The following is a 13150-nucleotide window of genomic DNA, read 5'->3' on the forward strand; positions in this document are numbered from 1 at the left end:
CCCGGTTGATATTCTGGGCTCCATAAGTAAAAATATCCTCCCCTCTGTCACAAACCTTGGAGTGACCTTCAATAGCGCTTTTAAATTTGATAAGCAGGTTAGCACCGTAGTCAAGACCTGCTTTTTCAAAATACGACTATTGGCTAAGACCAAGTCGTTTTTATCTTTTAAAGACCTAGAAAGTGTTATTAACACCTTTGTTACCTCAAGACTGGATTACTGCAACGCTCTGTATGTGGGTATGGATCAGGCCTCAATTAGACGCCTGCAGCTAGTGCAGAACGCAGCTGCACGTCTTCTCACTGGCCATAAAAAGCGTGACCACATCACCCCAATTCTGGCCTCACTGCACTGGCTTCCAATTCGGTTCAGAATTGATTTTAAACTCCTTTTATTTGTTTTCAAAGCCCTAAATGGGCTGGCTCCGGCCTATGTAGCCAAACTCCTCCATCGCTACACCCCAGCCAGAGCCTTAAGGTCGGCTGACCAGCTGCTGCTGGTAGTGCCCAAGACCAGGCTCAAGACCAGGCCTTAGGCTCTGGAACATTTTGCCCCTCCACGTGAGGTCGGCCCAGATATTAGGGTTTTTTAAATCAACACTTAAAACTCACTTCTTCTCTCTGGCCTTCTAGCCTTTTCTTATCAAGCTCCACTTTTGTGGAATCAGCTTCCAGTTTGTGTTCGGGCGGCCGACAGCCTATCCGTTTTAAGAGTACGCTTAAGACCTTCCTTTTGATAAAGCCTATAGTTGATAAAAATAACCTAATGAGATTGCTTTGACGCAGATACGCTGTGCCTCTTCACCTACATTTTTTGTTCTTGCTCTTTCACTTAAATCCTAAAAACTTGGATCTTATATTTAAAACTTAGGTTATTACTACTCTTTCTATTTTTTCTTTATCCAAAACCTTTTCCCTCCATGACCTCACAAGGTTTTATTGGAGGGAAACAGGTTTGCAGAGGGGTCCTTATCCAAGGCCGGGGAGTGTTATGCCGTAGTCACAGCGTACCTCCTTATCTCTCACCAATTCCAACTAAGGCCCCAGCGGGGACCTTGCTCCCTGCGTCTGTCTGTCTGTGTCTGTGTATTCTCATGTTCCGATTAACCGAGCCTCCCCCAAATTTTCTTTTGTGTCTATATCTACGCCGGGATCCGGAGTCGAGGCTGATCCTCTTGCTGTGGTCCTGTGCCCTGGATCCTCTATCCTGAGTTCTGGATTAAGTCGTGGACTTCGGGTTGTGGCTGGGCCTGTCTCTGCGGTCCTGCCTGGGTCTCGTCATGCTGCTTCCCTGATGGCTTCCACAGGATTGTAGCTGACATCCTCGTGGATTCATCTTCTTATTATAGACACATGCATTTCCTAACATTCGGCCTACCTACGCTGTAAAATCTTTTCGATTTACTCACGGCATCTATTAATAATAATAATAATAATAACTTTATTTGTATAGCACCTTTCATACAGGGGATTGCAGTTCAAAGTGCTTTACATCAGTAAAAAAACAAGACATAAAATCAGTGTAAAACAAGCAGCAAGAGCAAAGCATAAAATGGGATAAAATAATTTAAAATAAAAACATGGGGAATAAAACATAGAGAAATAGTGCAGTGTCAATCACAGAGAATAGTGCAGTATAATAGTGTAAAATCAGTAAAATGCTTTGGTAAAGAGATAGGTTTTAAGCTGCCTTTTAAAAATGCCCAACGTATTGGCTTCCCTAATATTGTTGGGTAACGTGTTCCACAGTTTTGGGGTGTAGTTTACAAAGGCTGCATCACCGATCTTCTTATGACTCTTTCTGGTGACCACTAATAGACCTGCATCTGATGATCGCAGTGTTCTGGCGGGTGTGTAGTTTATTAGAGAGTCAGCAATGTAGCTGGGTCCTTGTCCATTTAGAGCTTTGTATGTGAGGAGAAGCACCTTAAAATAAATTCTAAAAGTTACAGGAAGCCAGTGTAGAGTAGCTAAGACAGGACTAATGTGTTCCCTCCTTTTGGTATTCGTTAGTAGTCTAGCTGCAGAGTTTTGAATGAGCTGGAGTCTTCCAATAGCTTTCTTGGGGAGACCAGTGAATAGTGCATTGCAGTAGTCTAGTCGGCTAGATATAAAAGCATGAATTAGCTTCTCTGCATCATTTTGATTTATGAATGGTCTTACCTTCACTATGTTTCTGAGATGAAAGAAAGCTATTTTGGTCACTTTGTTTAAATGGGCGTTGAAGTTCAAATCTGAGTCCAGGATGACACCGAGACTTGTCACCTCCAGTTTAATCCAAGTGGTTAAACTTCCTAGATTATTTGTTAGCATCTCTCTTTTTGATTTGGGGCCAACAAGTAGGACTTCAGTTTTGTTCTCATTCAATTTAAGAAAATGATCGTTCATCCATTTGTTTATTGCTGTCAGGCAGTTGGTAATGGAGTTTATGGCTGTCACATCATTTGGTTCAGCGGATATGTACAATTGTACTATTGCACGTCTGTCCGTCCTGGGAGAGGGATCCCTCCTCTGTTGCTCTCCCTGAGGTTTCTCCCATTTTTCCCTTAAACTGTGGGTTTTTCTCCGGAAGTTTTTCCTTGCACGATGTGAGGGTCTAAGGACAGAGGGTGTCGTTTTTCTCATACTGATATTCTGAATAATCTGTGCTGTTGTAGTTACTGTACAGTGTCCTTACAGTAAGGGATAATTATTATAAAATAATGTACATATGTACAGCACTTTGGCTCGACCAAAAATCGTTTTAAAAATGTGCTATATAAATAAAACTTGATTTTATTTGATTGGATTTTCTTGCCTTTCAACAATAAGTTAAAGTGTCAAGAATAAGGTCAACTTTTAGTATCAGTGCCAGGCTAAAGAATATATATAACTTGGAAAATGATGTCATAAAGCTGAAAAAGTAGAAAATAAATTTAAATGTGGAGAACAAAAATAAGTTACCATTTATAGTATACAATTATAAAAAGTGGGAATAAAATAAAAATGTTGAGAATAAACATCAAAAGTGAGAAGCAATCGAACTTCTAGAACTAGCGCATATATACCGAAAAGTTTGGCTTTTTTTTTTTTATTTGGCAAATGTTTTTCTCTTATGCTCTGCCCTTATAGTCTCCCACAGAAACCTCACAGTAAAGTGATGGCATCTAGCATTTGCAGTGCTGATCATCTTTTGACAAAGAGGCAGAGCACACCACTCACTCGACCATTACAATGCTGCATTTTCACCCATCCCTTTATATAAATATGGTTTCCTGATATAATGTGTTTATCTTCAGTCTAAATGGAACTGGATCAATGCTGAATGGATTAGCTGCATCCTCTGCATTCCAGCATGCAGACGCCTGATCCGGAGAGCACTTCCCGCCGCGGAGGGCGATGGAACAGTTGGTCCCGGGCTACGGGGGCAGACAGGTAGACATACCGGTAATGGATAGAAGAGCACACAAGTCGTACGTCTTGTCAGCACTTTCCCAATACTTAGCACCACTCTAAAACCACACATCGGCGCTTAATGGAGACTACTCTGATTTCATTTGTTCTGTAATGCCTAATAAATATCCGCTTAAACAGACACATGCACCTTGTAAGGGACCATCAGCCTAACACTCCACAAGCGCACACCCGAAACAGAAGTTTTTCAGATAAAAAACTGTGATTAGGACTTTTTTCATTCTCAGATGATCCTTTTTAGTCTATAAAATAGTGGAAAGGCAGTTTCCAAAAGCCCAATGGGGGACTTTGGCTGTGAGATGGTGCGGCCATCTTCCAATAAGAAGGTTGGGTGTCGATCCCAGTCAACGTGTCGATGTATCCTTGGACAAGACCCTTAACACCAAGTTGTATTCCCAACTGTGTGTGAATGTTCGCTTCCTTAAGCAGGTGCATAGCAGCCCCGTAAAAACTGTATGCAGCGCTATTTAAAATGCAGTCCAAGGGGAAGTCTTGTTTTGTCAGTCCAACAAGACTACGAGTCTACAGCCTGGCTAGGCTGCATTTAGACTTAGAGTTTTGCCTCAATCCAAAGTATTGAACAAATTACAGTGTTTCCTGAAAGTGTGTACCAAATATCATGGCAATCCATTTAATAGCTGTTGAGATATTTTAGTCTAGATCAAAGTGGTTGACCAACCGACCGACATTGTCATCACAAAAGCCTTAACTGCATGGATAAAAACACTTTTACACATTTACATCACATTTACAATTACGTGAAACTAGAAAACGTTTCCTTTTATCTGAGATTTGCACTTTATAATGTCTTCAACAATTATTCAATGATCAGATTTTAGTACCCGTTAGTCTCTTGTGGCCATTTTAATTCTGGCATTCTTTTATAAAAAATCATTGCATTGGTACATGCTAATGTAGCAAGGATCGTATTTTTTTAATATTGGTCCTTCCTTTGCATTGAAAGAGATACTCATAGCAGTAACTTCTGACAACAAATGTAAGACTTTTGAAGAAATACTAACATGAAGAAGAAAACAAAAGTAGGACTTCGCCAAAGGGAAACACACAGACTTTTTAAAAACATCTTTCCCTTCTGCCTTAGCAGAGGAGCCTGCCGGTAGGTTGACTGTCACATGATGTAATTGTCCACTGGTCACTGAAATGCATTGGCCTGCACTGGAGCATTTGGCTTGGGTTGTCCCAGTACTGTTTGACCTAATGTGGCTCCATCTCTCCGTCAACAGTGTTTCTGTTCGGTTCAGTGAGCTAGTGGCCAGAGCACAAGCTGTCTCCCGTCCCTCTCCATTTCCTCAGTGCAGTAAACGGGATGAAGCTGCAGTATGTCATGTCTATGGCGGCCTGTCTGCTTGACAAGGTGTCAGACAAACCCTTGGTACAACCCCCCCTGCATCCAGGCAGCAATCCCCAGCACATGCAGGCCTATCCCTCTGTTCTCTGACTCTTCGACTGTGCCCCCAGCCTCCAGCTCCATCTCTGCCTCCACTGTCCTGCCTCCTGAAATATGGTTTTTAATAAAGAGCGCGGTAAATGGCTGCTCTAGCGGCAATACAAATGAAAGATCTTCGGCTGAGGACTGTCCTGAAGAAACAGGAATGCAGTGAGACAGTGCTCTTGCATAGCAGCTTGTCCACACAGTTAGGATCAAACTCTTTAAAAGGAAGGTAGGGAGCAAGAGGGGGGATAAAGGGAAGAGCCTAACACTCACAGTTCAAACCGCAAGAACATTTGTGACATTTACATTATTCCAAGGAGAATTTGATTGGAAGGAGTAGCATGCTACATAGTGTCCTGGTGGGGAAGGGCACAAAGCTTATTTGCATTCAGAACAGTGACCCCTTCTACCGCCATCTGCATAAAGATGGAGGAGACCGGAGTGGGGAAGAGGCAGAGAGGATTTCAGGGAGGAGAGAGCAGATGCAGAGAGAAAAGAGATTTGTGTATTATTATTTTGTTGGTCCAAACAGAAACGTAGACCACATACTCCATTATATTCCTAGTTCTGAAGCATGATTTATGGAAGAATGGGAAGATGATACTAAATGACCTTTGAAGATTAAATGGATCAAAATCAAGGCCAGATTGGGCACCAAAACATTTGGATCCAGTATGATTTTGTGCTGCCAATTCACTTCGACCCACCTACATCCGGCATAAGTAGCAATACAACTGCTTGCTGCCAAAAACAGACATCCTGCCTTTAAACATTTTTACCATCACTTTCTATGGCCAAGTTAGGAAGACAACGGCTCTTAGCATTGCTTCTTAGCACTGAAAGCAAAGTACAACGGACTGATTGGGATATCTTTGCAAAGAAAAGTCAATATGCTGTTAACGCTATATATAAACTCAAGTGGTTAATCCTCTTGGGACCATGAGTGTCAATACACATTTGGATTGCAATCCATCCAACAGTTAGGAGATTTGTGTCTTGACATTGCTATCCCTAGAGAAACATTGATGCTGGGCTGAGGGCAACTTGCTAACATAAAGACAGGTAGGAGACTTTGTGGCATATTTTCAGGACGAGTTCTGTGCGGATACTTCAAGAATCAAGATATTTAAGGAAATTACCAGTTGCATGTCCAGCAAGTGGTTTAAAGTATTAATATTGAAGATTTTTCATATAAATTCAGTACTAGCTGTTAAGTCACTATTTATCACCAAATGACGTAACACAAAAGTGATTGATAATTGTATTGATATATTCATATTTTTGCACCATACCAACTTGGAGTCTATGATGATATTCCGAAAAAAACAAGTTTATGCAAGCTGAACAATTCCTACTGCTGAAGCTTCACATTCAAATAAATGTATTGGCAAAACACAAGTTCACTTTTCTTATGTAGTAGTATCAGAAAAGCGATGACAACTAGATGTTACCTCAAAATTCCAATACAACATAGGGGCTTTAAAGCTGGTACTTCTGACTATTTGTAAACTATTTTGGCGCCTGTGACGTTCAATATGTGGTGTGTTTGAATTTCAGGGGCACTTAAGTCTCCTTCAGTCTCCATTTCTCTCTCACACACAGGGCAAAACATATCCTTGGGGACAGCATCAGCCTTGTGTAAGCAGTGACCCCTGACAATAAGTGACAGATTCTGACAAGCAGACAGGGCTACATGTTAAATCAGTCTCACTCATTTGCACACCTTGTCCCCTGGGAATAGCACAGGAGACTTTACACCAGCCTCTCGGTGAGTATGTGACATATTGTACAACATACACACTGTGATCGCAGGGCACTAAATATACCCATGTTTTAACACTTTCCACCGTTGAGAGTAGTTAAAATAACTTTATATAAAGTCCTTTTTCCTAGTTTATTTGTCTCTGCTCTGGTCTCCCTTTATGCTGCTGTAATACTTGATATTCTCTACTAGAAATGTATCTGATTCCATCTTTTTGTTGGTCCATAGAGTATTCATCAACAAAATAAAAATCTGCAACATTTACTCAATCTAAGTAGGTTACAGCTTTAGCGTAAGAATACAACAATGCTGGGCATCACTGGACTAACCATAGAGTTAGACTTCCTACGAGCAGTAATGCATGAACATGTGTTCTCTTGCGTTCTCTCACGCAACTCTCAGGTGAGCCCATTAATGATAGATATTTTTACATTTTATCCTGAGCCGTTGCTGCTGTGATACATACGCTTTGCAGCAAGACATACACTTTGATCCTGTGTTCTTTAACCTGCCAATCTGCTTTCTGAACCACACTTCACTGGATCATTAATACAAGAAGAACACCGAGGTAGCCCATGAAGAGGTGGAGGTTTTGCATTACAGGGATTTTGGCTAATTTTGCCCCAGGAGGTAGAACAAACAAGGTTTTCTTTAGCATCATATTGTAATTGATATATTTTCTCCTGAACTAGCTGCTACAACAATACTTAAAGCTTGACCACAGAATCCACAGTGCAGCTTCCAAGCAATACAAACCTAAAGGGAGGGTAATAAAGCCTCTTCCAAAATGGTCTTTTACAGTATTATTAAAGTGAATGTTAGTCTTTCTGTACAGTAATGATTAAAATATGGTGGTTATTCCAGCTTACTTGTTGTTCTTTACTCAATGCCTTTTTAATATACTCTCAAACTGACACCAATGGCTGGCAAGGTGAAGGTCACATGACCGACAATGGATGCCAAGCTAGTATGGAGTTAATGAGCTAACCTGCTAGCATGTTTACTGCATATAGGCTGCTTTTGGCTGTACGCTTGTTGGTTTGATATGTTTTTTCTTTTTTTTTTCTCATGTCACAAATGGTGTATGGATTGAAAAAAACATTTGAGGGAAAATTCTGTTAAAAAATGTTGATATGAAACTAGGCAACATTCAAATTACAGTACTAACCTTCTAAAAAGTATTAGTGTGAACTTTATGTTAGCTTTTGTAATGCTAAGTATTTACCCTAGTCTAGGGGCTTTCTAGATAACACTGACTTAAATTAAATTAGATAATATAATTAAATATGGACTCACTTGAGAACAAAACAACTTAGCGAGCCACCGCAGCTAGTATTTTAGATGTTATGTTCATACATGATTTAAGCAAGTTAATGTCAATCAAGCTAAAACCTAGCATGTCACAGTGTGGCTAATTGTCCCAAAAAGCAGCTAGTTTTTAAAATATATTCATAAAATGCTAAGATTAATTAAATATGAGAAAATAAATGTAAAGTGTATCTAATTGCACAGAAGAGTATTAGCACAAGAAAGATTATAAATGTTACCATGCCGTAATTATATACATCTAGGAAACTATTAGATCAATAGTAATGGAGAAACCAATACTAATTAAGACTGACATTATTACAGAACAGGACATTATCAGATCTGGTAATATCCTGAGCTCTCCTTTCACTGGATATAATCCTGGTTAACTGATCAGAATGGCACTATTCCTGTGAGTCCTGGAACGCTGACAGAAATATGAAATTAGAATACAGTTAGAGAAGTACAAGGTGTTCTTACACTCAAACCAATGGTTTCAGGCCTACTCTCTTCTTGTTCTGCCCCATTCAAATGCACAGTTTGTAACTCCAAGACTGACTTTACAGTATATCCTTCTATAACTAGCATGGGAGTTTAGTCGAACTTACCATCTTCCATGTTCTAAAAATAGTTTTAGCAAAATTACAAAAATTCCCAAAACTCTGTAGCCTATTCTTCGTTTTTCCTGTGATTCCAAGACTTAATAACACCAAAAATGATGTCGTTTTGTTTTTTCTCTTCAAGCTAAACAATATCCGTCTTTTGGAAAAACCCAGAGCAACTCTCAATCAATCACTGGTGAAAAAAAATCTCTAATTGTATGGCCTTAAGCCTGCGTCACACTGTCCCGAAATTGACACCAGATGGACACACGATAAAGGAAATGTTCAAATTTGGCTCTGATCGTGACAACATCGGGCCATTCGTGAGGGCATCTTAAGCCATCGTATGACCGCCGGTGGAGTTTCTCAGGCTCCGGCAGCAACTTCGTGAGCGGTGGCAAAATCTTTGGCATGCCAAAAAATTGCCGAAAGACCGTGCAATGGTTCATTTTCGTGTTAAATGTGTGTGTCCATTTTGCCCTTCGTAAGGCCATCGTGAGGGCATCTTGTCAAATCGTGTCATCTTCGTGTGATCATCGGTGCCATCGGGCATTTTTCGCCTCACGAAGACAATACAAAGGAAACAAGAAGCTGTCCGATTGTCTTAGGAAGGCAACACGACTACGTGAAGCCCTCGCAATGCCGTCGTGTAGCCATCGTATTATAGTACAATTTGTGTTCTGTGAAACTGAACAGGATATTACATTGTTTTTGTTACTTTCGTTGCAGTTGTATGTCTTAAATGTAATTTAGGTTAACTTCCTGTTTTATTTAGATGATTTTATTTTGAAGGCAAGTTTACGCTGTTGACAGGAAGTTGTTGTTGCTATGGAAACAACATGACGGAGTGTGTGGTTCGGGTGCCATCATGTGGCCTTCTGTAGGCATCGTACTTGCTTCGGCTGTTGCTTGGCTGTTGACCAAGTTCGGGGACATCTTCGTGTGAAATTCACAATTCCATAATCGTGTGTCCATCTGGTGTCAATTTCGGGACAGTAAAATCAAACTTAAAGAAAAGCCTGATACCTTCTATCAAATATAGGGGAAATTCTTTTTTTGAAATAAAAATAAAGGCAACCTTGTCCATTTAAAATTTTTAAAATGTGTTAATGTTTTAATTTATATGTTTTAAGTTATTATATACACTACTATATTATACTACAAAAATGTGTATTTCTCAACCTTTTTATTTATGTTTTTTTTTCTTTTTTGAGGGAGTATACATTTATGAAATCTCTCCTGCTGGGAAAAATAAATGCCAATACAAATATTTGTCAAAAAAAACAACTCACCATCTTCAGTGGGTACATAGATGTTGAGGTAAAGGCAATCCTCACTCTGGTTCTGAACGTAGGTCGCTGCAGCATCCAGGTTGTCTGTGAACCACACTGGTAGCATGATCTCAGGTAAAACCCCGTGGACATTCTGGGGACAGACTGGTGCAAATTGGGTGGCATTGCGAATCTCTTGCCATGAGCCTGGAGCTTCAGGAGGCTGAAAGCGGCGCTCACCGACGGGTGCGGTGGCGTATGGCACACCTAAGAACTGTTCCACAGGGCCCAATATCTCATTGTTGAGCTCCTTCCTGATACCACGGATCTTTCCATAGCCTGTGGACACTATGGGGTATTTCAGGTCAACCCGTTGACATGAGGAAAGGGTGAGGTGAAGCACCAGTCCCAAGAGCCACAGCAGGCAGTGATTGGCGACCCGCTGAGAACTAAAGTGACGCTTCCCACCATAGCCTTGGTGGCTGGCAGCATTGAGAGGAAAAAACAACATGTCCAAAATAAAGGCTCTTTTAGTCATATCAATAGGAGTTAAGTTGGGTGTAGAAAGGGATCACAAAATCAGTGGGTGATGGGAAATAAAGGCAAAAATAGGATATGTGGAAGGGGACAGGTCAACGGTTTTCCTAGGGTGACATGGTGAGGCGCGGGGACAGGTATCATTCTCAGGTAGACTCTGTGGTCTCCTCCGCCTTCCTCTTTGGAACTCCTGATGGGTCCAGAGCTGCAGTCAGGAAGCCAATTACACCTGGAAGACACAGACAGTAGGTTTGAGTCAGTGTGTGTGAGAATTGGTCTGCTCTTTAAGTCCCCTCAGTGTGTTTTAAAAGGCACAAGAGGACAATATAGCTAAGATGATTTAAATCAAGATGAAGTGTCTGTTAGCTCAAAGAAAGAGGGAATAATGACACTTGGCTGCAGATGAAGTACATTTATATTACCCTGAGACTAAAGTTTGCTATTCTGTCTACCACAAGATGGTGATTATATGCGTTAAGTCATGTGATTTAGTCATCTTAAAGATAATGATTTGACCTGAAAACATTGGTGTTAGTAAGAATCTAAGTACTGACTAAAGTTGTTTGACTAAAATGTAACACATCATGGCGGTATTACCCTTAAATGCATGACGCATCTACAAAGAAGCCAACTAAGTAATCTTTGTGCACAGAACCAAGAAAATGAAGCAAAAAAAGATAAACAATCACTAGTGTAGAGGAAATGATGTTTAAAAAAGGAGGTATACCAGAACTTATACCACTATATTGCATTTTCTGTGTTTAAATTAGTACAATTACATTTACTACCCATTGGTGTCTTTCCAGAGTACTCATATGTGGCCACTGTTAATGCACCAGTTTTTATGCTATGCAACTTGAGCATTGATTCTTAACCTACAGCTACCAAAGAGAGTCATGTACATCCAGTTCTTGTTTGTTCTCGATACATAAATGGTGCTTTCTGCCATCTGATTTTATTATCAATCTTCACACAGTTTTTGTAGGCTGCATTTTATCACCACTTTACCTGATAGTTGTAGCTTGCTGTTGGCCAATTGGGTCACTCTCAATTACCTAAAGGCTCTTTCTAGGATCAGTGTCTCGAGTGCATTCCACAACTGTGTCTCAAAATCAACTTCTGTCAAATTTCAAATCCTCGCTAAATATGCGAATAACCGTTTACCTCAAATCTAAAGAAGTGGCTTCTATAACGCCTCCCAAAAATATGTGCAAATGTGCAGATGAACTCAGATTTGTAAGTTTGAACATGAACATGCCAACAGCAGTATGGTAGGTTTGGCAATAAAGTCATTAGTAGTTCATTGATTTCATTTAAATGTTCCTTAAAGGGAACATTACCACCTTTTATGTGGATATCCAAGCAGTGTTTATGGTAAATGTAGTCGATTATGACAATCCTTCTTTATTGATGGAGAAAGCCGAGTTTTCAGATTTAACATCTGTTGTTCTTGCATCCAGCGCCGTCATTTGACCTGACAGTGACACAGTTGGATGCAAGAAAGAGCTATTCATGTTCTCCACCCTGGCCTTGGTAGCCAGGGTAACTCTAGATGCGTTCAAGGACATGACTTCTTTGTTCCCTTTGCTTGTATTGTAAACTAGCTACATTTCAATAAATCACAATTAAAATGGCATCTTAAAATATAATTGAAGAAAATCTTGGACAAGGATATATTCTACAGTGTTCTGTCTGACTTGGGTATTTGACGGTATTGCACTATGCATCCTGCTAGACTACATATATCAAATAATGCACACACTGACGAATGTATTGCTTGAATTTACTATATTTACTATTAAAAATGATTGGACATTTACATGAAAATCGGTTTTCTTTCATGCTACCTGAAATATTGGAAATATCTATCGCCAACTAAGAAGTGAACTTTAGAATGTGTCCAACTAGGAATAACTCAAAGTTGTAGGCTTTGAAATTATTACTTGAAATCATGAGCTTACAATAAGCACGTGAAAACAGGTTTTAGTTTTTAAGAATATTTGGTCTGTTTGCAGAAATTACATTTTTAGTCCAAGGGAAACGTGATGCAATGTGAGCCCCGATTCACTTTTCATCTTGCAGATAATCACAGTCCTTTCAAGTGCAAAACACTCATCTTGTAATGAACTTGAATTCCCAGAAAACACAATATACACAAACACATCTTTTGAGAAATGAATAAGGCAAACCTCATTTGCCCTGCAACCTTTTCCACCATCCCCACTCTGCCAGAGTTAGCCTTTCCCTCTCAACTCACTTCAGTTGGTTCTTGCTTCCACATTACAGATGAATGGGCAGTGCTTATCTCACTCTGGCTTTGGGAGACGGTGGCGTTTAGGTGTGATAAAGGCTTTATGTGATGCTCACTGTTGGTTGAATGCCACCTCGTCCCCCCCACCCTCAACTCTGCAATATCCACACTACACTGCCAGCCAGCGGACACAAGGGATGACATACAAAAATACAGCTGAACGATGGCGTGCAACATTACAGGACGTTCAAAGTTAGTGATGTGAGTGCTACTTTGCTTCATGAGGACAAAGCAGGAACAAGTTGTCTGGAAAATATTCGCTTCATTAAAGCCGTCCGAGTGAGTCCATCTTGTGATGAGTCCATACATGTTTAGGAGGGGGCAACATGTGTAAGGACAACCTGAATTCTCATCAAGAAAGTTAGCGTGCGTATATAGTCGAGCTGAAAATCCATCTTGGATAATGTGAGTCGCTACACGTTGTAGTTACCGACTCATTGTGAGGGGGTAAGAT

General features: G+C 40.3%; 1 protein-coding gene across 2 annotated transcripts in view; it reads right to left on the bottom strand.

Moving 5' to 3' along the window:
- The window catches only part of nlgn2b (neuroligin 2b), a 97373-nt gene that overhangs the window by 50188 nt on the left and 34035 nt on the right, over nucleotides 1-13150 (bottom strand). For both annotated transcript variants that reach the window (XM_034226661.1, XM_034226660.1), the window contains exon 2: nucleotides 9870-10614. In XM_034226661.1, coding sequence (XP_034082552.1) covers nucleotides 9870-10386 — 517 coding nt within the window. In that variant the 5' untranslated portion in view covers nucleotides 10387-10614. The remainder of the gene's footprint in view (nucleotides 1-9869; nucleotides 10615-13150) is intronic.

The sequence above is a fragment of the Gymnodraco acuticeps genome, unplaced genomic scaffold (assembly GCF_902827175.1).
Source record: "Gymnodraco acuticeps unplaced genomic scaffold, fGymAcu1.1, whole genome shotgun sequence".
Taxonomy (NCBI): domain Eukaryota; kingdom Metazoa; phylum Chordata; class Actinopteri; order Perciformes; family Bathydraconidae; genus Gymnodraco; species Gymnodraco acuticeps.